This window comes from Pteropus medius, unplaced genomic scaffold (assembly GCF_902729225.1).
Source record: "Pteropus medius unplaced genomic scaffold, Ma_sr-lr_union100, whole genome shotgun sequence".
Lineage (NCBI taxonomy): Eukaryota > Metazoa > Chordata > Mammalia > Chiroptera > Pteropodidae > Pteropus > Pteropus medius.
The window spans coordinates 159264-183045 of NW_024354500.1; the positions used below are offsets into that span (position 1 = coordinate 159264).

General features: G+C 32.9%; 1 protein-coding gene across 2 annotated transcripts; it reads left to right on the plus strand.

Annotated features, from left to right (window-relative positions):
- The first annotated feature begins 2221 nt into the window (after positions 1–2221).
- Positions 2222–22629, plus strand: CCNC (cyclin C). Of its 2 annotated transcripts, none has more exons than XM_039853327.1 (12): positions 2222–2495; positions 7443–7549; positions 8493–8577; positions 8734–8803; positions 11047–11098; positions 13255–13310; positions 14264–14299; positions 14981–15072; positions 15676–15743; positions 18635–18714; positions 19611–19729; positions 20521–20984. In XM_039853327.1, exons 1-12 carry the CDS (start codon positions 2464–2466, stop codon positions 20570–20572), a joined length of 849 nt encoding a protein of 282 aa, XP_039709261.1. In that variant the 5' UTR covers positions 2222–2463; the 3' UTR covers positions 20573–20984. The 2 variants fall into 2 exon arrangements, with proteins under 2 accessions (XP_039709261.1, XP_039709260.1); XM_039853326.1 differs by lacking the exon at positions 20521–20984 and adding an exon at positions 21399–22629 and having other exon boundaries at positions 2226–2495.
- The last annotated feature ends 1153 nt before the right edge of the window (positions 22630–23782 follow it).

Consider the following 23782-nt stretch of genomic DNA (forward strand, 5'->3'; position numbering starts at 1 on the left):
CTAAGTTTCTAGGCTCTAGTTTCTGAGAAATTGTTCATGCTACTGAAGAAAATATTGTGGGGAAAAGAATAAATGCTTTTTTGTCACAGGAGAATCAACATTAGTATCGAGAATTTATTGATCATACCCCTATTTGAAAGGCAAATGAAAAATTAGAAGGAACAAGATTGAGTGATTCCAATAAGTTTAAATTACATTAAGTATGAGCACTGAGAAATAATATTCCTAAAACTATAAAGAAGTTAAAAAAATTATCAGCAAAAGAAGCAAACCTACATGGCCCATCATCTTTCACATCTAGATAAGCTGGATACCTAAGCATTTTAAAAGCTTTTGTAAATTGCTCTATTCCACCATATATCCTTAAATGAACTTAGCTTTTAGTTCAAGTAATTTAATTCAACCTACATTTATAGAGTACCCACAGAGATGATTTACTCTGAAACCAGTGAAGCCTAAACTTCAGGCCCCTGACTTGGGTGGCCACTGGGAGCACTGGGAGCTGCTGGGTATTTGGAGTTCTGGATGGAAAGCAGAAACCAGGTTGTAGACAAGAAACATTCCTATGTATTATTTCAGGTAAAATTGCCTAAAAGACTTCAAAGAAGGAAGAGACCTGAATCTTCAAGGCTGTAGTAATTTGTTATGATTTAATTTTGTATTCTAAATAGTTACTACTTTTCAACCTAATTTTTTGTCCAGAATGTTTTATTTTTTTCTCTAATCACCCCACTCCCCAAATACCAGTAATTTCTGTGCCTATGTGTTATGCCCTGAACTAATGGCAATACAAAGATGAGAGAACTCATAGTTTTGTGGGAAGAAAAGTGCAGAATTAGATATCAAACATCGCTAGTCTACTGGTAGAAATGGTGTAATGGGGGCACAGAGAACAAAACATTTAACAATACTAATTTGTTACAGTACCTTTATCTTCTGGGCAATGTCAGGCTAGCAACATCTGAAAGAGCTGAAGAAATTCTGAGCCTCTGTGAAGTAGCCTAGGGCCTAGTGTTCCTTAACCTACTGCCTTCCAAACTTTTTTGATTGTGATCTGCAGTGTAACAGACAGTAGTTCTCATCAAATATACTATAGGCTCCCCTACATTTTTCAGCCTCCCTTGCAGTTAAGTTAGAAGCATGTGTCTATTCTCATCAATGGGAAGAGGAAGTAATTGTGTTGATTCTGATCCAAGTCTCTTAACATTGATCAAGGGCCCCTGAAAGTCCTGGCCACTCTGCTTAGAAAGATTTTAAGCCTGGAGGCAAAGAACCAAGATGAAGCAGTTGAAAGATAGAAACATACTAGATCCTTGAAGTTCAATCATTAAAGAAAAGAATTTAATCCACATCAGACTTTATGGGACTTTATGGGAGTGACATTAAATACTTTTATGTTAAGCTACTAAGCAGTATTTCACATCTTGACGTAGCACATATAAACATATATACCTGAATGAAAACTTTAAAAAATACCCTTGATATTTCTAAAATACCTGATTTTTAAATTTTCATTTAGGAAAATGCTTATCATACTAACTTAATACCACCACACTCTAATTGGTCTCCACCAACAGTGTGAAAAATAGTCCCAAACTACCTCAGAAAACTGATTTTCTATCAATAACTTTCAGGTGTGCCCAATTTTTGGCAAAATAGTTTTACAATAACTTAAGTTTTGCAAGGTCACAATGATAATAGAAATAAGAAATACAGATGATTTCATCTTATAAATTATAGAATTTTGGCTGTATGTTTCTATTTGGTACATATATGTGAATATGTACATATATACATACATTCGCATATATAATATACATATAATAAAGGAAAAATGCTTTTTGCCATTCTGCAAAAATGGCATTAAAATAAAATACTGTTACTCTAAATGTTTCCGTTTCACTCCAGAGGAACTGCGTTAAGACCATATTCAGCTCGGTGAATATGTAGATTTTGGTAGGTCCTTGAAGTCAAAAAATAATCTTTATTTCTTTTTCCAATCGCAGGAGAGAGAACTGAAGTCATTAAAACTAATACAATGCCACCATGCTGCTTAGGAAGCCTGTACGACGCTTCCCCACTCCAAACCCACTCAGCGAACCCGTACTGCCTCCGAAAGACCAAGCCACGTGGGCTCCGGACCCGAACTGGCGCGAAGCTCTCGCGAGAGCCTTCCGACCGCTGCGAGCCTTCATGAGGACCAATCCACGATCTCTGGGCGTACATAGGCTTCTTCCGCTACGGCCGGAACATTTATCCATAGGAACGGGTTTACACAGTAGAGTGTTGCTGGCCGGCGTCAAGAAGAATAGGGTGCTATCCTCTTCCTCTCACCGTCGCCGCCGAGGAGCGGAGTCGAGCAGATCAGATCGAGGAGCGCGGTTACCGGGCGGGCTGGGTCTATGGTCGCTCCGCGGGCCGCTTCGCCGGCTGGTGCTTTTTTATCAGGACAAGCTGTGTTCCATGGCAGGGAACTTTTGGCAGAGCTCCCATTAGTAAGTGATCTTCCGTTTTTTCACCCTGGTCGGGCTTTTGGGGGGCGGTGCGGACGGGGCCTGCGACTCCCCTTGGCCTGGATCCTGGCCCCTGTCCTGAGCGCCGCGGAGTCTCCGGGGAGGCGGCGGCGGCGGCGGCAGCCGGAAGCGAGATGCATCTTTCTCTGGCAACTCCTCTCTCCCCGCCCCCTGGCCGGGTTTCGCTTGTGGTGGTGGTCTTGGTGGTGGCCAAAGTCTGTGAGCGGCAAAGGTGGAGGAAAGGGCTTCAGTCTCCGAGGTAGAAGGGTTCGGTGGTTTAATTTCGGATTCTTGGATTAGCTAGGCCTGGAGGGGATTTGGGGTAGGATGAGGTGGTCACTGGTATGGAAAGTGTGATACAGTCTCAGGACTGTGAGGCTGGCTCTTCAGGACAGTTGTGGTTCACTTTTTGCCTGGGATCTCTTCAGTGGTCGGCATCGTAGTCTTTTGTCATTCACCTTCTGTCTTGAGAGAATTTAATATTATTCCGAGGAGAGGGGGAATCAGGTTTGTGTCTTCTCACTAACCGCTTCCTGCCACTACCTGAAGCCTACATGGAGTTTTATGTTGGTAAGGTATATGGCAGGTGCTCTCAAAATTTATCCACTTCATTAGTTTTTGCCTTATATTTTAAGAGTGTATTTTCCAGTGACATCGCCGATTTCTTTAACCCTTTTCATGAATAAATTTTTGTTTCTGTCACTGACTGTGGAAGAGTTAGAGTAGTATTAAAAACATTTTCCCCTAAATACATTTGTTTAAGAGCCAGGAAGGTGGGTGATCAGACTGATTGAAATTTGATTACTTTCCACTGTACAGTTGGAAGATGAACACAACATGATAAAGATTATATCTTAATATAAAATTTTTTAATGGTGGGAGCGATAGTAACTAATTTAGATTTTGATTCTGTGAAAAAGATGGATTCCTATTGTTCATTCTTTTTTTAGCCCTTTGCAGGAGAAAGAAAGGAACAATGGACTTGGAAACCTATTTTCAGAAAACAGTTTTTCCTCTTGCTGTAGAGTGATTCTGTGGAAATGAAATGCCATTGAAGCTTCACTTCTAACCATATTTTTATTTTACACTGTTTGACTCACTGAAATATTTGCTTGGGCAAAATTAAAATACAGAAAATTTAGGTAGTGGAGAAGAGGTGTTCTGATAAACTGATAGAAAGTAGGAGAATTGACAGCTTAACTATTGATTATAGACTTTTTCAACTTTTGATAAGCATTATGCCGTAGTCAGAATGCTTGTCAAAAGGGGGGCAGGATCTCTCTTGTAAAAAATTATTTTTTCACTTTTCAAGTATAAAATTATAATATTAAATGTGTTTTTTTTGAAACTGCCCTTGTCTCCCAAGTCAAATAGTGCTGGTGGAAGGGGTACTACACTTTTCTTTACTCATATTCCTTGAGAAACATGGAGTCCGTGATATGCAAAAGGTACCAAGTATGAAAGACAGGACAGTTCTGGGAAAATGAAATAATTACAAAAGCCATTGTTTTAGATGATATTGATGAAAGGAAAATCAACATGAAATATGCTGTATTTCAGGGCTTTAAGATGCACATTTTAACATTCCTGAAATCAGCATGGCCCCTTTTTTTTAGTAGCACATGAAATAATGGCGAGTCTTAAAATCAGTGTTATCTTAAATTTGATGAAATGTACTATTTATGTCTTCTTGGTTTATACTCCATTCTAGCCATAAGGAAAAACTTTTAAATATTTGTGAAATTATTTTTTTAAAAAAACATAAAATGATTGTGGAGATGAAATTAATGATAATTCTGGAACAGAGCATATCACAATATTTTCCAGAAAGTTTTGTTAGAACACAATACATTCTTAGACCAGATGCAGTCTAACTAGGTGGACACTAAATACTTGCTGATAGACTGAATGAATTAATAAACAGGTAACAAAAATTAAAAGTATAAAATCAACTCTGGATACTTTATTGTATCAAAGAGGAAACTTAAAATAGTTACATAATATCAAAGAAATAGCATGAGATCAATGTATATCCATATATTGTAGTCAGAACCAAATTTATAAGAAAGTTAATATCCTGAATATTTGAAAAAGAAAGGAAATATTCTATTTAAGAATATTAAAAAGGAAACAGTGAAATAAACCTAAGGAAAAAAAGAAAAAGATAACCTAGATATTAATGTATTAAGAGGAAAAAAATATAGTCAGAAATTATAAGAGCTGGTTCCTTTGGAGGGAAAACCAGAACAGTAGACTAAACTACTGCTGGTTGAATCAAGGTAAAAAGGGATAACACAGAAACACAAGATTAGGAATTAGAAAAGTAAATAAACTCAGATGTATCTTTGGGTTATCTCCATGGTAATAAATTTGAAAGCCAAAACAAATTAAGAAAGTTACCAGAGAGCTACTTAAATATTCCAGGCCCACATTATTTTATGGGTAAATATTTCCCACTTTGAAGAGGACCTGATATTGCAGTTGGTCTAGTTCACATAAAGAGAAAGCTTTCTAGTTTTCTTTATGAAGCTACAATAATGCCAATAAATTCTAGCAAAGGTAGCACTAAAAACAGTCTCACTTTCAAATATTGATGTAAACTTCATAAAATATTACCAAATGGAAACCAGCATTACATTAAAGTATAAAGAATGACAGTGATTTTATTATAGAAATAAGTTAATATTAGGAAATCTGTTAAACAGTGAAGGCATCAAAAAGACCTCTAATAAAATGCAACATATATTCACTAAAGCTCTTACTAAAACAAATAGAATGTTTTCTTAACATAGTAAAAACATCAAAACATCAACAAGATATATTTAATGGTGAAACATTAAGAAAATTACTGTGCATTTTTAACATGGTTTAAATATACCACTCAATGCAATTGAAAGAATGAGATATAAAAAGAGTGAAATTATCAATATGTGAAGATAAAATTAGAAAATTCAATTAGTTGAAAAATTATTAGAAATATTAAAGGTTTAATAATGTCACCAATTCAGAACATAAAAATAGAAAGCTTTCTCTTGAATTATAGAAAAATATAATTTATAATAGCAACAGAAAATATAAAATACTCAAGAATAAACCTAAGAAATGTATAGGGCCTACAGGAAGAAAAAATTTTAATTCTTTTGTAGAGCATAAAGATTTTGATAAATGGAGTTTGATCTTTTGCATAGGAAAGTATCATTATTCCCTACATCGATCTTTAAATTTAATGCAGTCCCAAACAAAGTTTTGAGTGGATTTTCTCTTTTGGGACTTAATATTCAGGTCTTAGAATAATTGTAATAGAACAGCCAGAAATTTTCTGAAGAGTAGTAGCAAGGGGGTATTTTCCATACCAGATTTTAATTACTTAATTTTATATGCTTTAAAATATGGTATAAGAATAAGAAACAAATTAAAATAGGAAGTTATAAAGAAGACCTAAATACAATGATAAGATTATACATCAGGGAATACTTGGTGACATTTGGATAACCATTTGACAAAACATTTAGCTGGAAGCTACTTTATACTCTGTACCAAAATAAATTCCAGTTGGATCACAAATTGAAAGAAAAAAGCCTTAAAGGTATTAGAAAACATGAGTGAAAAATACATATATTTATCATTTTGTGTCAGGGAAGGCCTCATGCGTGACAAGCATAAAATCAAAGTAAAATATGGGTAGATTTGAATGTATAAGTGATTCACATTTCTGTATTATAAATAAATATTGAGAGTATGCTAAACTTGAGGAATGTTTGCAGCATATTTGACAGACAGATATTCATAATATACAAATTTTAAATCAGAAGAATCTCTTAATCATAAGAAAAGACCATCATTAGAAAAATGGTCATTTTAAAATTATAATGTACAAAAGAACTATGGCCATTGAAGATATAGAAAAATATTTAACCTCAGATGTACACTTAAAAATAGTAAGATACTAATTTGCCTTTAAGTTGTAAAATATTTAAAAGATTGGCAGCAACCCATAGGGTTAAATATTTAAGACACATCTATGTACTGTTAATAAGGATGGAAATTGGTATGACTTTTATATACTTAAACTGACAATTTATGTCAAAGTTACCAGCAAAACTGACCCATCAGTTCTACTTCTAGGAAATTATTCCAAATATATTATTAATCAAATATATAATGATAAATTACAAAGGTATTCATTAAAATATTACTTGTAATAGTGAAAAAAATAACCTACATGTCTGTTAATAGGGATTAATGAAATAAATAATGATCCATTCATAATTCTGTTCAGTTTAAAAGGATGCTGAATAAGAAATTCATTGACATATAAAGAGTACATACAGTATCAAGCATCTTGCAGAATATTTTGGGAGGTCTTGTCAGTTTCATATCTCTGGTTAAAAATAAGAGGACTAGGCAGGAGGAGGCTATCAGTTTAATAAATTCCGAAGCAGCTTTTAACATGATTGGAATTGTGAGGTAGGGAAATTAAATAGTTACTCAAGAACAGTGGATGAAAAATATACTTCATCAATTCTAAGGGCACAATCAATCAGTGCCAAATAATTTCACCATTATTTTATGTATTACTAAGAAAGAGTAAACATACTTCCAGTTAAAGGGCTAAGAGATTGTAAGATGCATCTTTTTATCACAATCTTAGAATCTATGAAATACAGTTCTAAGCTAGTGACAGAGGAAGAAGAGAGACTGAGACTGCGAAAGGAGAAAAGATTAGAGCAGAATTTTTTTCAGGGCATATTTACATTAGTGAGATAATTATTGGTGTTGGAGTTTCAAGAAATGTAGAAAATACTGTCTTTCAGGGTTAGTTGTGCTTCGTATTTCTCAGGAAGTTAATAATCTGTTCAATCTTAGAGTGTTTTCTCTGACTTAGCTAGTTGATTTTCTCTGCATGTCTTACATTTTTGCTTCTTCTAGTTTGCAATGGATTTTGGATAAACAAGATCTGTTGAAGGAACGCCAAAAGGACTTAAAGTTTCTTTCAGAGGAAGAATATTGGAAATTACAAATATTTTTTACAAACGGTAAAAAAACTTTTTAATTGGTTTAAATGATACAGTTGATTACCTCTGAATTAAAATGGTTTTGTATAGTAATTTGTGATGAGCTGTTTTAGTCTCTACTTAACATTTTTATTTATGAATGTATTTTTTTTACAATTCATATTCAGTTATCTTTTGTTTTTAGATGATCTAAATAAAGTCTTTTTGAATATTACATGTCAGAGACACTCAAGATAGTTTCAAAGTGTTCATTAGTCTCTCCAAGCCATTACCATGCATTATTAAACCAAATTTAATTTTTAAAAATTTACTAGGGTGACATGGGTTAATAAAATTCTATAGGTTTCAAGTGTATAAATCCAATTTAAGATTGGCTAAAGCAGAGTACTTTGAAGATAAATGATTCTTTGGATTAATATCCTATATTGAGCATTTCTATCTTACAAATTTGCTTTGGTGGGAAGGGAATTTAGAAACAAAAGATCCTTGCTCTGCCACATGGTAGCTTCGTCACATGACCTTTCTAACCTTCAGTTCACTTTTCTACAAACCTACCTCTCTGTTTTGAGGATTCATTATGGATTTTTAAATAAACTTTATAACAGAGGTTAGAAAGAGTTTGATAGGTGTTTAATATTTTTATGTTTTAAAAATAATATGAAAGGCATTGAAAAAACTTGGAAGATTAGAAATAGCTACATTCAACCTTCTTAATATAAGAATAGTGTTTGCTGTGGGCAATTTCTGTTTTTTGTTGTTGTTTTCCATACCTATGTATTTTTTAATAAATTTGCAAATTCTAAGACTAGACCACTGTGATCCAAATAAAGCTTTTTAGCATGTGCAGATTTTTCTCTATATTAAAAATGAATATAGTTATGGTCTAACAAAACAGAACTTAATGCTCAATGTTAATGTTATAGTGATACCAGAAGATACATTTAAAACTTTATTTTTCCTTTAGTTATCCAAGCATTAGGTGAACATCTTAAATTAAGACAACAAGTTATTGCCACCGCTACGGTCTATTTCAAGAGATTCTATGCCAGGTAGGACTGTTTTATTTTGGGAATATGTTATGCTTATTTGAAACTCTTATCTAATGTTGATGAACCTTAGTATAAATGAATCATGTGTTTGCCATAGAGTTATCTTGATTTTTCTGGTGTGTTTTCTTCATTTAATTTTGTTTTATCGTTTTTTAGGTATTCTTTGAAAAGTATAGATCCTGTATTAATGGCTCCTACATGTGTGTTTTTGGCATCCAAAGTAGAGGTATGAAATAATTTTCTGTTTTTCATCAAAATATAGTCAATGCATATTGGCTAGTCTGCCTCAGTTTTCACATTACTGATGTAAAAATAACAGATGGAGACTTATGCAATATGTTGAAATTTGTATAAAATCAAATTAACATATATTTTTATATATTCATTTAACAATTACTATATGCCACTTATTGTGTACCAAGTGTTAATTTTAAGTCCTTTTACAACTATAACTAACTTAATTCTTATAATAAACTCTGAGATATATAGTATTTATATCCTCATTTTATAAATGAGGAAACTAAACCACAAAGAGATTAAGAAACTTTCCTAAAATCATACTGCTAGTAAACAGCAGAGCCAGTATTTGAACCCTGGGAGTCTAGGTCCTAATCCCATGTTTTTAACTGCTTTGCTCTACGGCCTTTAAGACATGTATTGTTTGGCACTAAGTAGTATTCCATAAGTGCTACAGTTTCTTACTATATAGCCTGAGAAGGTCCCCCTTCACCCTATGCTTCCTGTGTTTTCTTGTATTCGCCTCTCTGCCTCCTGGTGATTGGCTGCCTACCATGCCATAAAGAAAACAAGAGAGAAGGCAAAGATTTAGGGTGGTTCTAACTATGTAGATTCTAATGAGGAATCATTTCAGCAGTGAGGAAGAAAGAAGAGAGATGGAAACTTGCAGCTGAAACCAAATCTCTACTCACCTTATTTACCTTTTCAGTATTTTTGAGAGAGCATAGGTAAAATCCAGACAATAGTAGCAGATACTGACTGGTTTTCATAATAATCCATGCAATCTTTAGCATTAGGAAACCTTTGTGTTTCTATTTTTAAATTATGTCTTTAGAATAGTAATTGTATTCTTGAATATTAAACGTAATTTTAACCTAGTATTCATTTTGAATTTTGTACTTTTGGTACTCATTTTGAATTTTGTTTTAGTCATTATCTGGAATTATTCATGACATCTTTCCTACCTATTACCTAACTCTATTAGAAATTAATTAAGACAAGCTTTCTAGAGGTTAAGGTTTTCTAACTGTAAATAGTAGTTGAAGAATCAGCTTTCTTTAATGGAAAAGATAATGTTTATAAAAGGCCTGTATTATGGGATGGTTTTCCCAATATTATATGTAACTTTATATTTCTGAAGCACAACCAGTATAGGAACCTAGACAAGATTTTTATAAACTACTTATGGATTAATTTCAGGATTTTAATTTGTCTTGCTTCTTAATCTTTTGTTATATGATTTACTGAGTAGAATCCTGTTTTATGATATACTGAGTGTAAGTTTTCGCTTTAAGAATTTTGGGTAAAAAATTATTCCTAGAAAAAAATGTATCTTTTCATATTTGGTATAGCATTATTTTTTTTTTATCTTTAACTATGACCATATCTTTCTGTGTTTTGTCCAGCTGTATGGGAATTGTATGGAAATGGCACTTAAGAACATGTCTCAGGTGTTTACATTTTAGTTTCAGTTGTTATGGTTTGAGGTTGAAATGTGAATATAGATATACACATACATACCTACGCTGCCCTCCTTCCCCAAGGGTAAGGATGTAGGTTGAAGGGATTTGAATAGGCTAGTTTCTTTTGTAGGGTAAGGAACCAATTCTTGATTTTTCTGTTCTACAGTGAAATGTTTTAATAATTTAATTAGCTTAATCAAATTAAATGACTATATATGTATATAAGGTACATCACCTCATAAATTTTAGTTATTTTTACAATGGCGGCATATTAAGTTCAAAGAGGAAATGGGAACTCACATTGGAAGTCTTATTCTATGTCATTCTTGTCTTCCTTTCCAAAAAGAATAATTGTCTGTGTGGTCTTTTGAATTCTTTGGGTGATATTAAAGTTTATCTTCAGAGATTCAACTGTTTTATTATTAAATGGTATGAAATAGCTGTTAGTCCAGGTTCAGTCGAATAGGAAGCATACTTAACATTCTTGCACTTAAATGTAGAATTTAAAAAATCTCCTTGGAAACTAATTTGAGTACAGGAAACTATCACTGTCCTTTAGGGCTTGGTTTTTATTTTGGTACCTTTCAATGATGTTAAATTATAAAATTATTTAAACACTTGTCTTAAATTGTAGCAATTTTAAGGAAAAGTAATACATTGAGAGATTTAAGTACATTATATCTCAAGAAGGTAGAAGATGAAATGACTATATAAACATGGGGTTCATAGATTTCTGTGTACCTGATCTCATCCACTTCTCTTTCTGTAGGAATTTGGAGTAGTCTCAAATACAAGATTGACTGCTGCTGCTACTTCTGTATGTAAGTGCAAAAAGTATATCCTGCTTAACGATGTAGTTCTAAAGAGAGCTCCATAGGATGTAGATTTTTTTTTTTAGTTTACGAGATCTGTGAGAGATTAGTTGGGTTCATTAAATCTCCTGAGCTCACCCTTATGGCTAGTGTATTTAGCTAAAAATAAAGTTAAAATACAAAATTTTGGGTTTAATACTTACAGTATTAACTCTAAGACATTACTTTTAATGTTTAAAAATACTTAGTAACTATTGTTAGGAAAAAACATCAATTCGTTGGCTCTTAATTTTACAATCGTAAAAAATTACGTTTTCCAATTTTATTGTATTTTATTGCTTCCTAATAACTAGCCATTGTGTCATTCTTGTGGGTGGAGTAAACTATTTCTTTAGCAACTGTAATGTATGTCTTAGATGGAAATTACATAATTTCCCTCCGCATTAAAAAACATGGTGCAGAAAAAAATGCAGACTCTGTAGTCAGTAAGGCTAATCTTAAGCCCCAGTTCTGTCACTAGGCATCAACTGAATAACTTTGAGCAAGTTGCTTTACCATTTGGCCCTGGTTCTTATCTAAGAAGATAGGATTTAGCTGCCTGTGAGTTATGGCAATAAAGGAAATAACATTGTAAAGTAGCAATTGTCAAGTATATAAGGTCTTAACATTATGCTATGCTCCTCCGTCTTCATAAGTTAAGAAAAAAGGCATCACCTAACAAAAGATAATTCATATATTTTTATTATTATTATTTTTATTGCTATCATGATCTTACACAGAAGAAGCAGAAGAAGACTTTTATGTTTTTAAGTTTGCGAGCCAAATTAATTTTATATTTTTGGGTCATTCTCCTTTCTGAGAAGAGTATAATAACCTAATTCAGTCTTTTCTGTGTCATATTTTATTTTTTTAAGGATAGAAGAATAGTAGACAATTTTGCCACAGAATTTAATATACTAAAATGTATAACATTGATGAAGTATTGAATTGCCCTTTTGAAAATCAGATTATTAAAAAATGTAAAAACAATCAGAAGGAGATCTACCAGAATGTTAGCAGTGCTCATCTCTGAGTACTAGATTATACGTGCCTTATTTCTTCTTGTATTAGTCTCTGTTTTCCAAATTTTTTAGAAGGTATATATTTTTTAAAATGTGAAAAACCTGTTACCAACCAAGGTTTGTTTATTTCTCATGCAAAGTTTAAAAGTATATTCATAAGAGTGTTTGGTTACCAATGAATAGGAAACTGTTATAGTAGGCTAGTTTCTTTATTTCATAAAATTTTATAGTGCATTATATAGACCTAGGTAGCTTAGATTTCAAATTTCAGCTCCAGTGCTGTCTTTGTGGCAAATTGAACAAAATATAACCTCTGTGTCTCAGTTTCCTCACCTAATATTAACTATATCATAGGGTTGTTGAGAAGATAAAATGAGTAAATATTGATAAATTTCTTAGAACTTAAATGTCTGTACTCATACCATTTTGAGGAGATGGAGGATTGACAATAGTTTTCTCATTTGTACTTTCTTAGTGACTAAGAGTAGTAGTTTTGTATGTATGTGTTTTTGTGTAGTATGAAAAAAGTCCTAGAGACCTTTGCATATATATTTGTGCTTTTATTAAAATGTATCTTCTGATAAATGCCCATTTATTATAAAAAGTTTAGAAAGTGCAGATTAGTAAAAATCCTTAAATTTCAGAGATGACCACTGTTAACATTTTTTGGTTGTCTTACCCTTCCAATTTATATGTGCATTTACAAGTATGTACATATATATATGTGAACACATATACAACCTGTGTTCCCTCTAAGCTAAATTACTGAAGAATAAAACTACCATCCTAGAGCTGGAAAGTTTTTAGAGATGATAAAAGCCAGTGATTTTTTTTCCCAATCCCTTTATTTTTTAAGCTGCAGAACCCTTATTATATTAAATATAAAATTGAGGCTCTGTAATGTAAAATAGAGGCGGGCTTCCTGCCACTCAGTCTTTCTCCTTGCCTGAAAACAAAAAAATCTGGGTCCCCAAGCAGCTCCAAGTACCCTTATTAAAAATGATTTAGCCCTACCTTTAATATTCTATACTGTGTTAAAGAAATTTGGGGTTAATTCACTCTCTCATGTTCTCAGTTTAAGTTTTTTTTTTTTGTTCTCTACAGTAAAAACTAGATTTTCATATGCCTTTCCAAAGGAATTTCCTTATAGGATGAACCATGTAAGTATATTGTATGAAGTAAAACTATTTGTCAAAGTTGCATATAAAATAGCTCCATTTTATGTTAGAATAAACAATAGTTTTCTAGAAATGGCAGTTTCAAGTACTACAAGAATATAGATTTTAATTCTAAATTAAAGCTAAAGTGCATCTACCATTTTAAAAAAATACTTCATTGTATGGTTATAAACCTTGGATGCCCATTAAATCACTTTGGGAACCTAATAATACTGATGTCGGGGCCTCTCCAGACCAACAAAATGAGAATTTTCAGGCTTGAGGCCTGGGGACATAGTTTCTAAAAGCTCTCAGGTGATATTAATGTGCAGCTGGGGCTAACTACTGTAATGGAATAGTATGAAAACCGTATTTGAAATTTTACATTGTTTTAGAAGATAAATTTCTGTTGACTTTTAAATAGGCATGTCTTTTTCCACACTACAAGGGATTTCTTCATTCTGTTTAAATTATATTTTTTTGTTTAATTTTTAGCATTATTTTCTTTTATTGATTTATAATATAAAAAGAATAACATTTAAGTGGAGATAATTGCATTTTTGCATTTGTTAAATGGAAAATATATTGGAAAATCTGAAGTTTATGCAGATTTTAAATAAAAATAAGTAATAAGAATGCTTAGACTTCTGCGTCTGCCCTGCTGAAATTAAAGAAGGCACTTTGTGATTCACTTGAGAAAAATGAGAATGTTTATATGAGACTGGCTTTTCCTTTTAAGGATTAAAATGCTTTGTAATCATAATTTCTTGCATTGTCTCATAGTAAAAATTAACTTTTCATCATATATGTTCATTTTAATATAAACTGCATTTATTCTTGATTTTTAAAAATTTTAGTAAATTTTTGTGAAAAATTACTGTGTCTATAGATTGTTAGATTATGTAGACTCGTCTAATTTGGTTTCATGTTGACATTTATAATCTTTTTTTAAACAGATATTAGAATGTGAATTCTATCTTTTAGAACTAATGGTAAGTATATTTCTTCCTTGTGATTAATAGAGTAAAACTTACTTTCAAATTTAGTGAAGTCAAATTATTTAAAGAAATGATTTATAGGGAGGTGCATTTTAAAACTATCCAGGTGATACGTGATGGTGAAATCATAATACCTAATAAATAGTATCATCACCTGTATCCTCTTGGAAGCCTGTAAAATAATTCATATATCCTTCTTAGGATGGGAATATTTTTCTGTTCTATAGTAACAATAATAAAAGGATTACAAGCAAACCAGTCAGAACATTAAACCACTGTCAATTATTTGCACAATTTGTGTATGTGTGTGGTGTTATTTAAAGATAGATTATGTCTTTGGCAGAATTCTGCTCCTCCAGTTGAGAATTATGGATTTATAGGCTAATAAGAGGTTTCAGTGTGTTGCAGATGTGACACTTTGAGTCTCTAAGGGAATGGATGCTGACTGACTGCCAACCGATTTACCAAGGTATATTCCAGAGAGAGCACTGCCTTCACTATTATAGTAGAGTTTAGGGCTGCCATGCTGCTTGCTTAAGAGAATAAGAGGGAAGCAAGCATGAGTTAGAGAAATCCATTTTGAAATACACAATACAAATCAGTTGGGTAATGATAAGGTTTTTGTGTTGTAATAAATCTGTTTTTATACATACACATTTTTTAAACTGTTTCTAGGATTGTTGCTTGATAGTGTATCATCCTTATAGACCTTTGCTCCAGTATGTGCAGGACATGGGCCAAGAAGACATGTTGCTTCCCCTTGCATGGTAATTAGAACAGAAGTTATTCATAGTGTAACGTTATTAGTTAGGAAGGTTGACAACTAAATATGAAGTTTAGTATTTTTAAAATAATTAAACTAGTGCCCCAAGATATTTTATGTTGAGCAGAATATCTCATTGATTTTTAATAACTATATTAGTACAAATGCTAAAATGATAAGGATCTTTAAATTATCTACTTGATGCATCTTTCCATTAAGTTTTGATTATTATAAAAACAGGCTATTTACATAAAAAGACAATTTAACATCAAAATACTTTTTGGTGGTATTCACATACGTATTCATTCTATAATTTCTGATTTCTTATCTGCCTGATTTTTGAAAAACTAGAAAAAAATCTGTTTGTAATTTATTGTGAGTTTAAAACATATTTAGCTGTAATTTTATTCATTAAAATATGCTTTTTTTATTGACACATTCATATACCTTTTTCCCTTGATGTTTTTACCTTTATATTTGTGCTTCAGTAATATAAATGAAAAATAAATGTGTACAAAGATGGGACATAAGGCCCTCTTTGGGGGAAAATGTACAAACATATGAGGTAGTTCTGGTTTTAGTAATAATATGATTTACATTTCTATAGGAGGATAGTGAATGATACCTACAGAACGGATCTTTGCCTACTGTATCCTCCTTTCATGATAGCTTTAGGTATGTAAGCATGGTGTGCCTTTATTAATTAAATTGTTATAAACCTATTTAGGTCCTAAAAGAAATTTCACCCTATTGTGCTTTATGTTTTTATGTTCCATGAAGTAATAGACTAATCCTTGCATGTGAACTTTCAATAATATGAACTGCAACTGTCACAAATCAGGATTATTGTCCCCCCACCCCCCTTTTTGGTAAGATTTTTTTTTTTTAATCATTTAAAATAATTTCAACCAGTGTTTGAATAGAACATTTTTATTTGGGGGGGAAAGTTCCGAATTAAGCCTACTAATATTAGTTGTAGCTTATATAAAATAACAGGGCCTTTTATTTTCTGAGCCCAATTAAGTCCTCAGAAGTTGAGAAAAGGAGCCTCTGTAGTCCTTAATGCCTTTCTGGAAGGAGAAGTTAGCTACCATTCTATTATCTGTGGAAGGCAGTACTGTCATGGGTTAGAACACAGTCTTTGGATTCAGATGATCCTAGATTTAAACTTTGCTTCCTTTATAATTGTGGGGAGATTATGTAACCTGAGTTTATTTCCTTAATTGTAAAATTCCTTAACTAACAACTCCATACAAAGTTGTTGCAAGAATTAAATGAGATATCTCTTATAGAGCATCAAATATTGCCTGGCACATGTTAGGCACTTGTTAGTTTGTTGCCTGCCTTCCTTTCTTCTGGTGATATCTGTGATTCTATCCTCTTGATTCCATGCCCCCTCCCCACCCCCCACACCCGGCCCTAGTTCTTTGACTAGTCCAGACTTACTGTTTCTGTTTTTGTTTTCCAGTTATTCCTTAAATGTTAATATTTCTTATCCTCTTTATATCAGGGGTGCAAATAAGTTCGACCTATATTTTCGTAGTACTGAAGGCTTTTTGAAAGCACTGTACTTGGAAGGATTCTAAAATGGTGTCTGGGTTTAGTGGGAAGGAATGCTGGGATATGCATAGGTAGGAAGGAGGGAATAGCAGGCCATATGCCACATCTTTGCCATCCCTCCTGTCTTTTCCTGGGCATTCTCACTGAGGCCTGTGGTTCTGTCTCTTCCATGCTGAAACATTTAAATTTCATTTAACCAAGATCTTGCTCCTGAGCTGTTCTTTATATCCATCTGCCTTATAGATAGTGCCACTTGGCATCTCACTGGCACCTCAAACTCATGAATAGGACTGAATTCATCACTTTGCCCCAAAATATGCTCCTTTTAATATTTTTGCTTGGTTGGTGAATAGCACTAGTTACCTTAATTGGAAATGCAGCAGTTAGGCTCTTTCATCTCCTTCACTACCTCTGTCTAGTTGGTAACCAATATCTTTTGTCAAGTATTTATAAACAGTAGCCTTGGTAATCTCATAGCCATCATCTTATTTCTGTCTGCGTTATCACAGTAGTCTCCCTCCTGACTGGTTGATCTCCAGCATCCCTGTTCTCAGAGAGCCAGCCAGTCTATCCTCCACACTTGAGCTAGGCTAGTGGCTCTCAACCAGACATAATTTTACTCTTCAGGCGATATTTGGCAATGTCTGGAGGTGGTTTTGGTTGTCACAACTGGCGTGGGATGCCACTAGTATCTAGTGGGTAGAAACGAGGGATGCTACCAAGTATCCTGTAGCACACAAGCCAGTCTCAGAATTGTCCAGCCCATGATGTCAACATTGCCAAAGTAGAGGAACCTGGAGCTAGAAATAAAGCTTTTTAAAATGCAGAATTTGTCCCCCAATTAAACTTTTCAGTACTCCTCCCAATTTTTGTATAAAATCCAGAGCTTTTTTTTTCACCCCACACACACACCACACACACACACACACACACACACACACACACACACACCATTCACTGTTCCCACTTTCACCTTTTTTTAAGACTTGGCTCAGATACCACCTTTGTAGCAACACCCTTCCCCTACCACACTTTCTACATCATCTCTCTCTGGGTTTAGGATGTCTCCTCTATCTCTAATGTACTCTACATATATCCTTATCATAGTTTCCCGCTCTGATTTAATTACCTATTATTATAATTTTAGTTCTTTGGCCTCTCAATCCTTCCTGGACCTAAGTACTACTTTATAACTTCATTTGACGTGGGGCAACTAGTGCATCAGTCCACATTTGAGTCACTGTCTAGAATGTTATCCTTAGCAAAGTCGTATGTGTAATCACACCAGGGAATATAAGTCTTAACAAGCTGGGATGGGATCAGAGTAGTCATACTGCCAGTAGGAATTATATTGGGCAAAATTGTGATGTAGATTGTTGTCTTTGGGCATTTTTACTATCTTTGTTAGTTGTATATAATTATGTATAGTTTATTACATATTTTTTTCTAAGCTCTTTTATACAGAACCCAATTCTGTACTAGTGTGCCCAGTTTTCACCTAATTTGATTATGTGCTAATAACTTAAAAAAAGCAGAGGCAACAAACACTACTTTTAATTGAAATACCCAAACAGTCATTATTGTTGAAATTTATCAGCGTGTTGATTGTGTGTTTCGTTTTGTTTTGTTTTTTCCCCATCACATTGACTTGTGGTTATATTTTAACCACTACTTTGTATCACTGTTCAGGGATCATTTCCCTGCTCTGATTTCTGCATTGGATTTTTTCCCTCTCTAACATGCCCTGATTCTCAAGGCAGCTACATCATGCCTAGCATACAGTAGGAGCAGGAAATGTCAAGAACTTTAATATTGTCTAGTAATTTTTTCTATCCATATCAAATTGATGGGATGGTCACTGGTAACTATTATATGAACCTGTGCAATTTTATAAAAGAATATTAGAAAGTATACATGAAATTTTTAAGTGAAAATATCTTTTGTTCTGAGTCCACACATTTCATGTTTGTAGTTAAACATGGGCCTTTATCTCATTTTTTTTCCAGCTTGCCTGCATGTAGCCTGTGTTGTACAACAGAAAGATGCGAGACAGTGGTTTGCTGAGCTTTCTGTGGATATGGAGAAGGTATTCTTTAAAATTCCTTTGTCGAATATAAATATGAACATTTTAAAGTTAATGTCATATTTACTTATTATGAGCCTAAAATTTATAATGTCCACCAGGCTAAAAAGATTTTGGTTAAAAAAAAAAATGAAGAAACATAATTTGGCAAGAAGAGTTGATGTTGGCTATTTAGGTTCTATTTCTCTTTTTGGTTTAGGCTTAAACAGAATGGTAAACTTTTGGTTTGATTAGTTGCAGAGCAGCCTCCAGTTTTCAGAATTATTTTAAAAGCTACCTACTGACCACTAAATACTATTGTAAACTTCTAAAACAGCCTATATTCTGGAAAATGGTTTTTGCCCTTTTTTCTACCTGTTGAAATGTTGTTGATAGCATTAAAATTAATCCAAGGTTAGATCTATGCAGGTGAGGATTAAAGGGCTAATTTGCAAAGTGGGTATGACATATTTGTACCTGCCAGTTTTTGAGCACATTAACTCATATGTACGTACAGTAGTTATCAGAGAATCAAAACATCTTTTGTGTATTACCTCCCATTAAATTACTTGAAACAATTGGTATTAGAGGAACATAGTTTAAAGTGGCAAGCTCCTTCATGATGTAGACCTCTATTCCTAGTACCTCACTATTTTGTTTTGGTTTGAAATACCAGCAGATTGAGGGAGACCAGTTGCAGACAGATGGATATGGAGGAGAAGCTAGATAGCCTAAATAGCAGTGTGGTGAAAATACTGCTTTATATTTAAAAGGATTATCTAATCTAGACTGAATACTTAAGGACATAGATCGATCTATTCACTGTTTTCTGAGGGATGCCTAGCATGTGTTGTGTATTCTTTATATATTAAATGCTGCTTGATATTACCAGTAAGAACTTTTTAAATATTTTCTTCTAGATTTTGGAAATAATCAGGGTTATTTTAAAACTATATGAGCAGTGGAAGAATTTTGATGAGAGAAAAGAGATGGCAACTATTCTTAGTAAGATGCCGAAACCAAAACCTCCTCCAAACAGGTACTTCGTAGACTTTACTTACTGATTCCATTTAATTATGTTATTTCATACATATGCATTATCACATTTTTCATGGATTACATTGTTTTTTCCTTAAAATTTCTTTAAAACTTCATAATACATACTATTTTTTTTAAAATTTGGTACTTGAGAATGTCTCATTTTAAAAAATAATCATCTACTTATCAACTTTTCCTAATGCAGTGGCAGGTCAATTACAGGTATCCCTCAACATATGGCTATATATTGTACATAAATTTACACAGGACAGAATTAGGGAAGTCCATCTGAAATTCAGGGATAAAGAATTCTGTAGTGGTCTTGTATCAGTTTGACTCTGTGCCATTTTATTTTTTCATTACTGGCTATTACTCTGTTTTATAAATTGCAGTAGCAGTTTTCATAAACTTAGATTATTGATCTGATGTAAAGATAAAGAATTTTGGCTTTTGAGTCACCTAATGATTCATGGCACACAATAACATAATTTTGCTAAATATGAATCACTTGTGCTAAGGGAGTTTTTGTTATTGTTTTAATAGGTTCTCTTCATTTAGTTCAGTGATTCTCAGCTCTCACTGTACATCAGATCATTTGTGGTAGGGAAACAAGGTCAGAGGGAAATAAATGCCCATCTTCATTATCAAGAAAAATAATTAAGTTATAAAACATTAAGATAGATTTGTAGATCTGATTAGTTAATGTCACTGTTTGGAAAAAATAAATACTTATACAAGGAGCTGTTTTCAGGCAGTCATTCAAACAGCTACCTTTGGATGCATTTTTTGCAGAAATTCCCTGAATGATTCTTCACTAGTGGCAGGGCCTGAAGCTACAAGATGATGATGGACAAGATAAGGCAATAATCCTGTTGCCACAGTTACTGGTATTTTCAGTTTTAGTTATTTTTATTTTTAACATTCAGCATTTTCTAGGAAATTACTTTTTTTTATGATTTACAAAGTTTTGCTGTATTTACATATGACTTTAGTATGCCTTTGGACAATTTTTTGTTTTGGAATAACACTTCTTGATTTTAATAATTGGTTAGGAATAAGATTTTATATGTAAGATTTAGTATTATAGGAAATTTGTTCAGAAGCTCTAATCTATATGTTGAGCGATACCTGTAATGACGATGAAATCCATAACCTAATTTAAATTTTTTGAGTTTATATGGACACTAACTTCCAGAATGCTTGTTAGTTATGTGTGAGGGCACTAAGTTACATAAGAATAAAAACATAAAACCAAATGTTAGTCTTCTGGATTTTAATTTTTCCACATTTGTGTCTTATAATTGGGAATGCTGTTGTTTTATAAATTTGTACCACAGAATAACTAACTTTAAAAATTAGCAGGCTTAGAGGGTGGCTCCATAGTGTAGTGGTTAGCATGTCTGCTTTACATGCAGAAGGTCCTGGGTTACGGCCCCAAGTGGAGTCACAGACCAAACCCTGGGTGCACCAGGCCACCCGCATGTGGGAGGTGACACCCCACTTTCAGAGATCCAGTTCTTAAGGGAAAATGGCAACATCCATAGGTCAGGGGTGGAAGTGGGGAGCGGGGAGGAATTAAAGAGGGAGAAAAAAAAATTAGTAGGCTTATCAGGGTGTTGAAAATGAGTCTTTTAATTGGTATAAAATCTCTTTTTTCCCCACTTGAACAGTGAAGGAGAGCAGGGTCCAAATGGAAGTCAGAACTCTAGCTACAGCCAATCTTAAAACATTCCGAAGAATTCCGTAGTGGACCAGTTGGAAATAAACCATTGGACAGATTTCAGTAATGTCTTCAATGGAACACAAGTGAAAATGAATAGCTTGTTTCTGTCAAGCATATTGGGAAGTGATTTTATTTTTGCAAAATAAGTTTTCCTTAGCTAATTTGATTTTTTTTAGTACATAATTGATTAAAATCTCTTCATTATAAAAGTTTGGAAAGGTTCTAAGGAGACCTACAGACAGACATTTCAAATTAATAGCTTTTGATTAGTATAATTTTTCTTAAGCCAGGAAACACAAAGCATAATTTGTTTAAAATTCTCTTTGGTCACCGAAGGACCAAAAAAAGGACATAAAAAGTAAAATATTATGAGGGTTTTTTTTTTCCCTCCTTAAGTTAAACTTTAAAACTGTATTTAAGGAATCAAATCTTACAAAATCCTGGAAGATTTTGGTAATGATGTTGATAATTTCAGGGAAATTAATCAAGTACCTATTGATTTAAAAGTGTATTTTATTCAGTAGTTTTAGTATCTTGCCATGGAAGATACTAGCCCAGCCTAGCAGAAAAGTGCAATATGTATAGCATACTTTGACATTTTAAAAGTTATATTAATTCCGTAACCATTTTGAAATGCTGGGCAAACTTTTTTTAAAAAATCCTACATGAAGTTATTTGCATTTGATTCACAGTTAATTAGGCATTTCAAAATTGGATAATTGGATAAAACACCATAATATGGTTGAAATTTAGTAATATTTTAATGTTAATTTTTACTCTACTGTGAAAAGTTTTTTATATGACATACACATCCTAGTTTATTTTTGTGTCTTAGTGTGGATTTACAAATTTATTACAGGTATCCTGAGCCAGGAACACAATCAGGTTTCAGGCCAGTTTGATACTGGCTATTCTTAATTCTCATATGAGCGTAGGACTTAAGACTAAATGTTATGTCATTGGGACTGTGCTGTCTGTGGAACTTAATAAATTAATCATTTTCTTCAGACTTGAAGGAGAGTGAGAAATAAAATTTGGAGTCATAGGCTATTGGTGTACAATTTAAGGATTAAAATTTAAAATTTTTTTACAAATCAATTGTGAACAATGAATTATTAAATTAAATGTTGACTTCCTAGTATAAAACTGCAAGAATAAAAATACATTCTCCAGCTATATTGACTAGTGTCTTGAATTTCTTTTTGAATGTGCCTTATGTTGTTTTCTGAGAATCCTTCCTTTAGATAAGTATTAAAGCCTTCTTTAATTTGTCAAGTAAATACAGATGGTTTATAAACAGAAGTTAAGGGTTCTGCTTCCTTGCGGAAAGTCAGATAAACTGGAAACTGGTACTGACTTTATACTTTTATGTATAAAGTCAGTACCAATGACAAATATAGGTCTCCTTGGTTCATGGGCAAGATAAGAAATATGAAAAAAGCTCTCATCAGGTCTGAAGAGGAATTATGGTTCAGCTTGGGTTGGAAGAGCAGTGACTGTATATCACAGTCATTGACTTAACCCTAATTTTTCCTTTAAGCTTAGCTATATTTAAAAACTTTTTATTTTGAAAATTAATACATATGACTTGTAGTTTGTTTTCAACCTCTTGGAGAAAATTTAAAACAATATATACAAGAGTAGATAAAATAGTATAATGAACCTACATGTACCTATCACCCAGCTTCAACAATTATCAGTTCATGGCCAATTTCATTTCATCTAAATTCCCACCCACTTCCTCCAACATGCACATTATTTTAAAATGAAGCAAATCCAAGGTATTGTATCAGTTTATCCATAGTTATTTCAGTATGTATTCCTAAAAGATAACTCTTTAAAGAAAGTGCTGTACCTAAATAAGAATTAGTCATAACTTTATATAGTCAAATATTCATGTCCAAATTTTTACTTCTCATAAATATTAAAAAATTATCCTAGTCAGGATCTAAATAAGGACCACATATTGCAATTCATTGATAAATTATTTAAATCTTTTAAAATTCTTGGATTCCTTTGTCTCTTAAAATTCCCCTTTCTGGTTTGCTTGTCTACTAAGCATTTACCACTATAAGGAGTTTGCTGATTATGTCCTTTAAGTGCCATTTAACATTTTCTTTTGTCCTGTGTTTTCTATAAATTGGTAATTGAACCTAAATTTAGGTTTGATCAGGTTCTGGTTAAAAATTATATTAAGAATACTCTGTATAAGGTCTTTCATCAGGAAGCATATTGTATCTGGTTGTCTCTTTCTGTGACTTAGCAGCCACTGATGATATGTATTGTTTTTTAAAATCAAATATCACCACAGGCTGTACTGCCCAGTGTGAT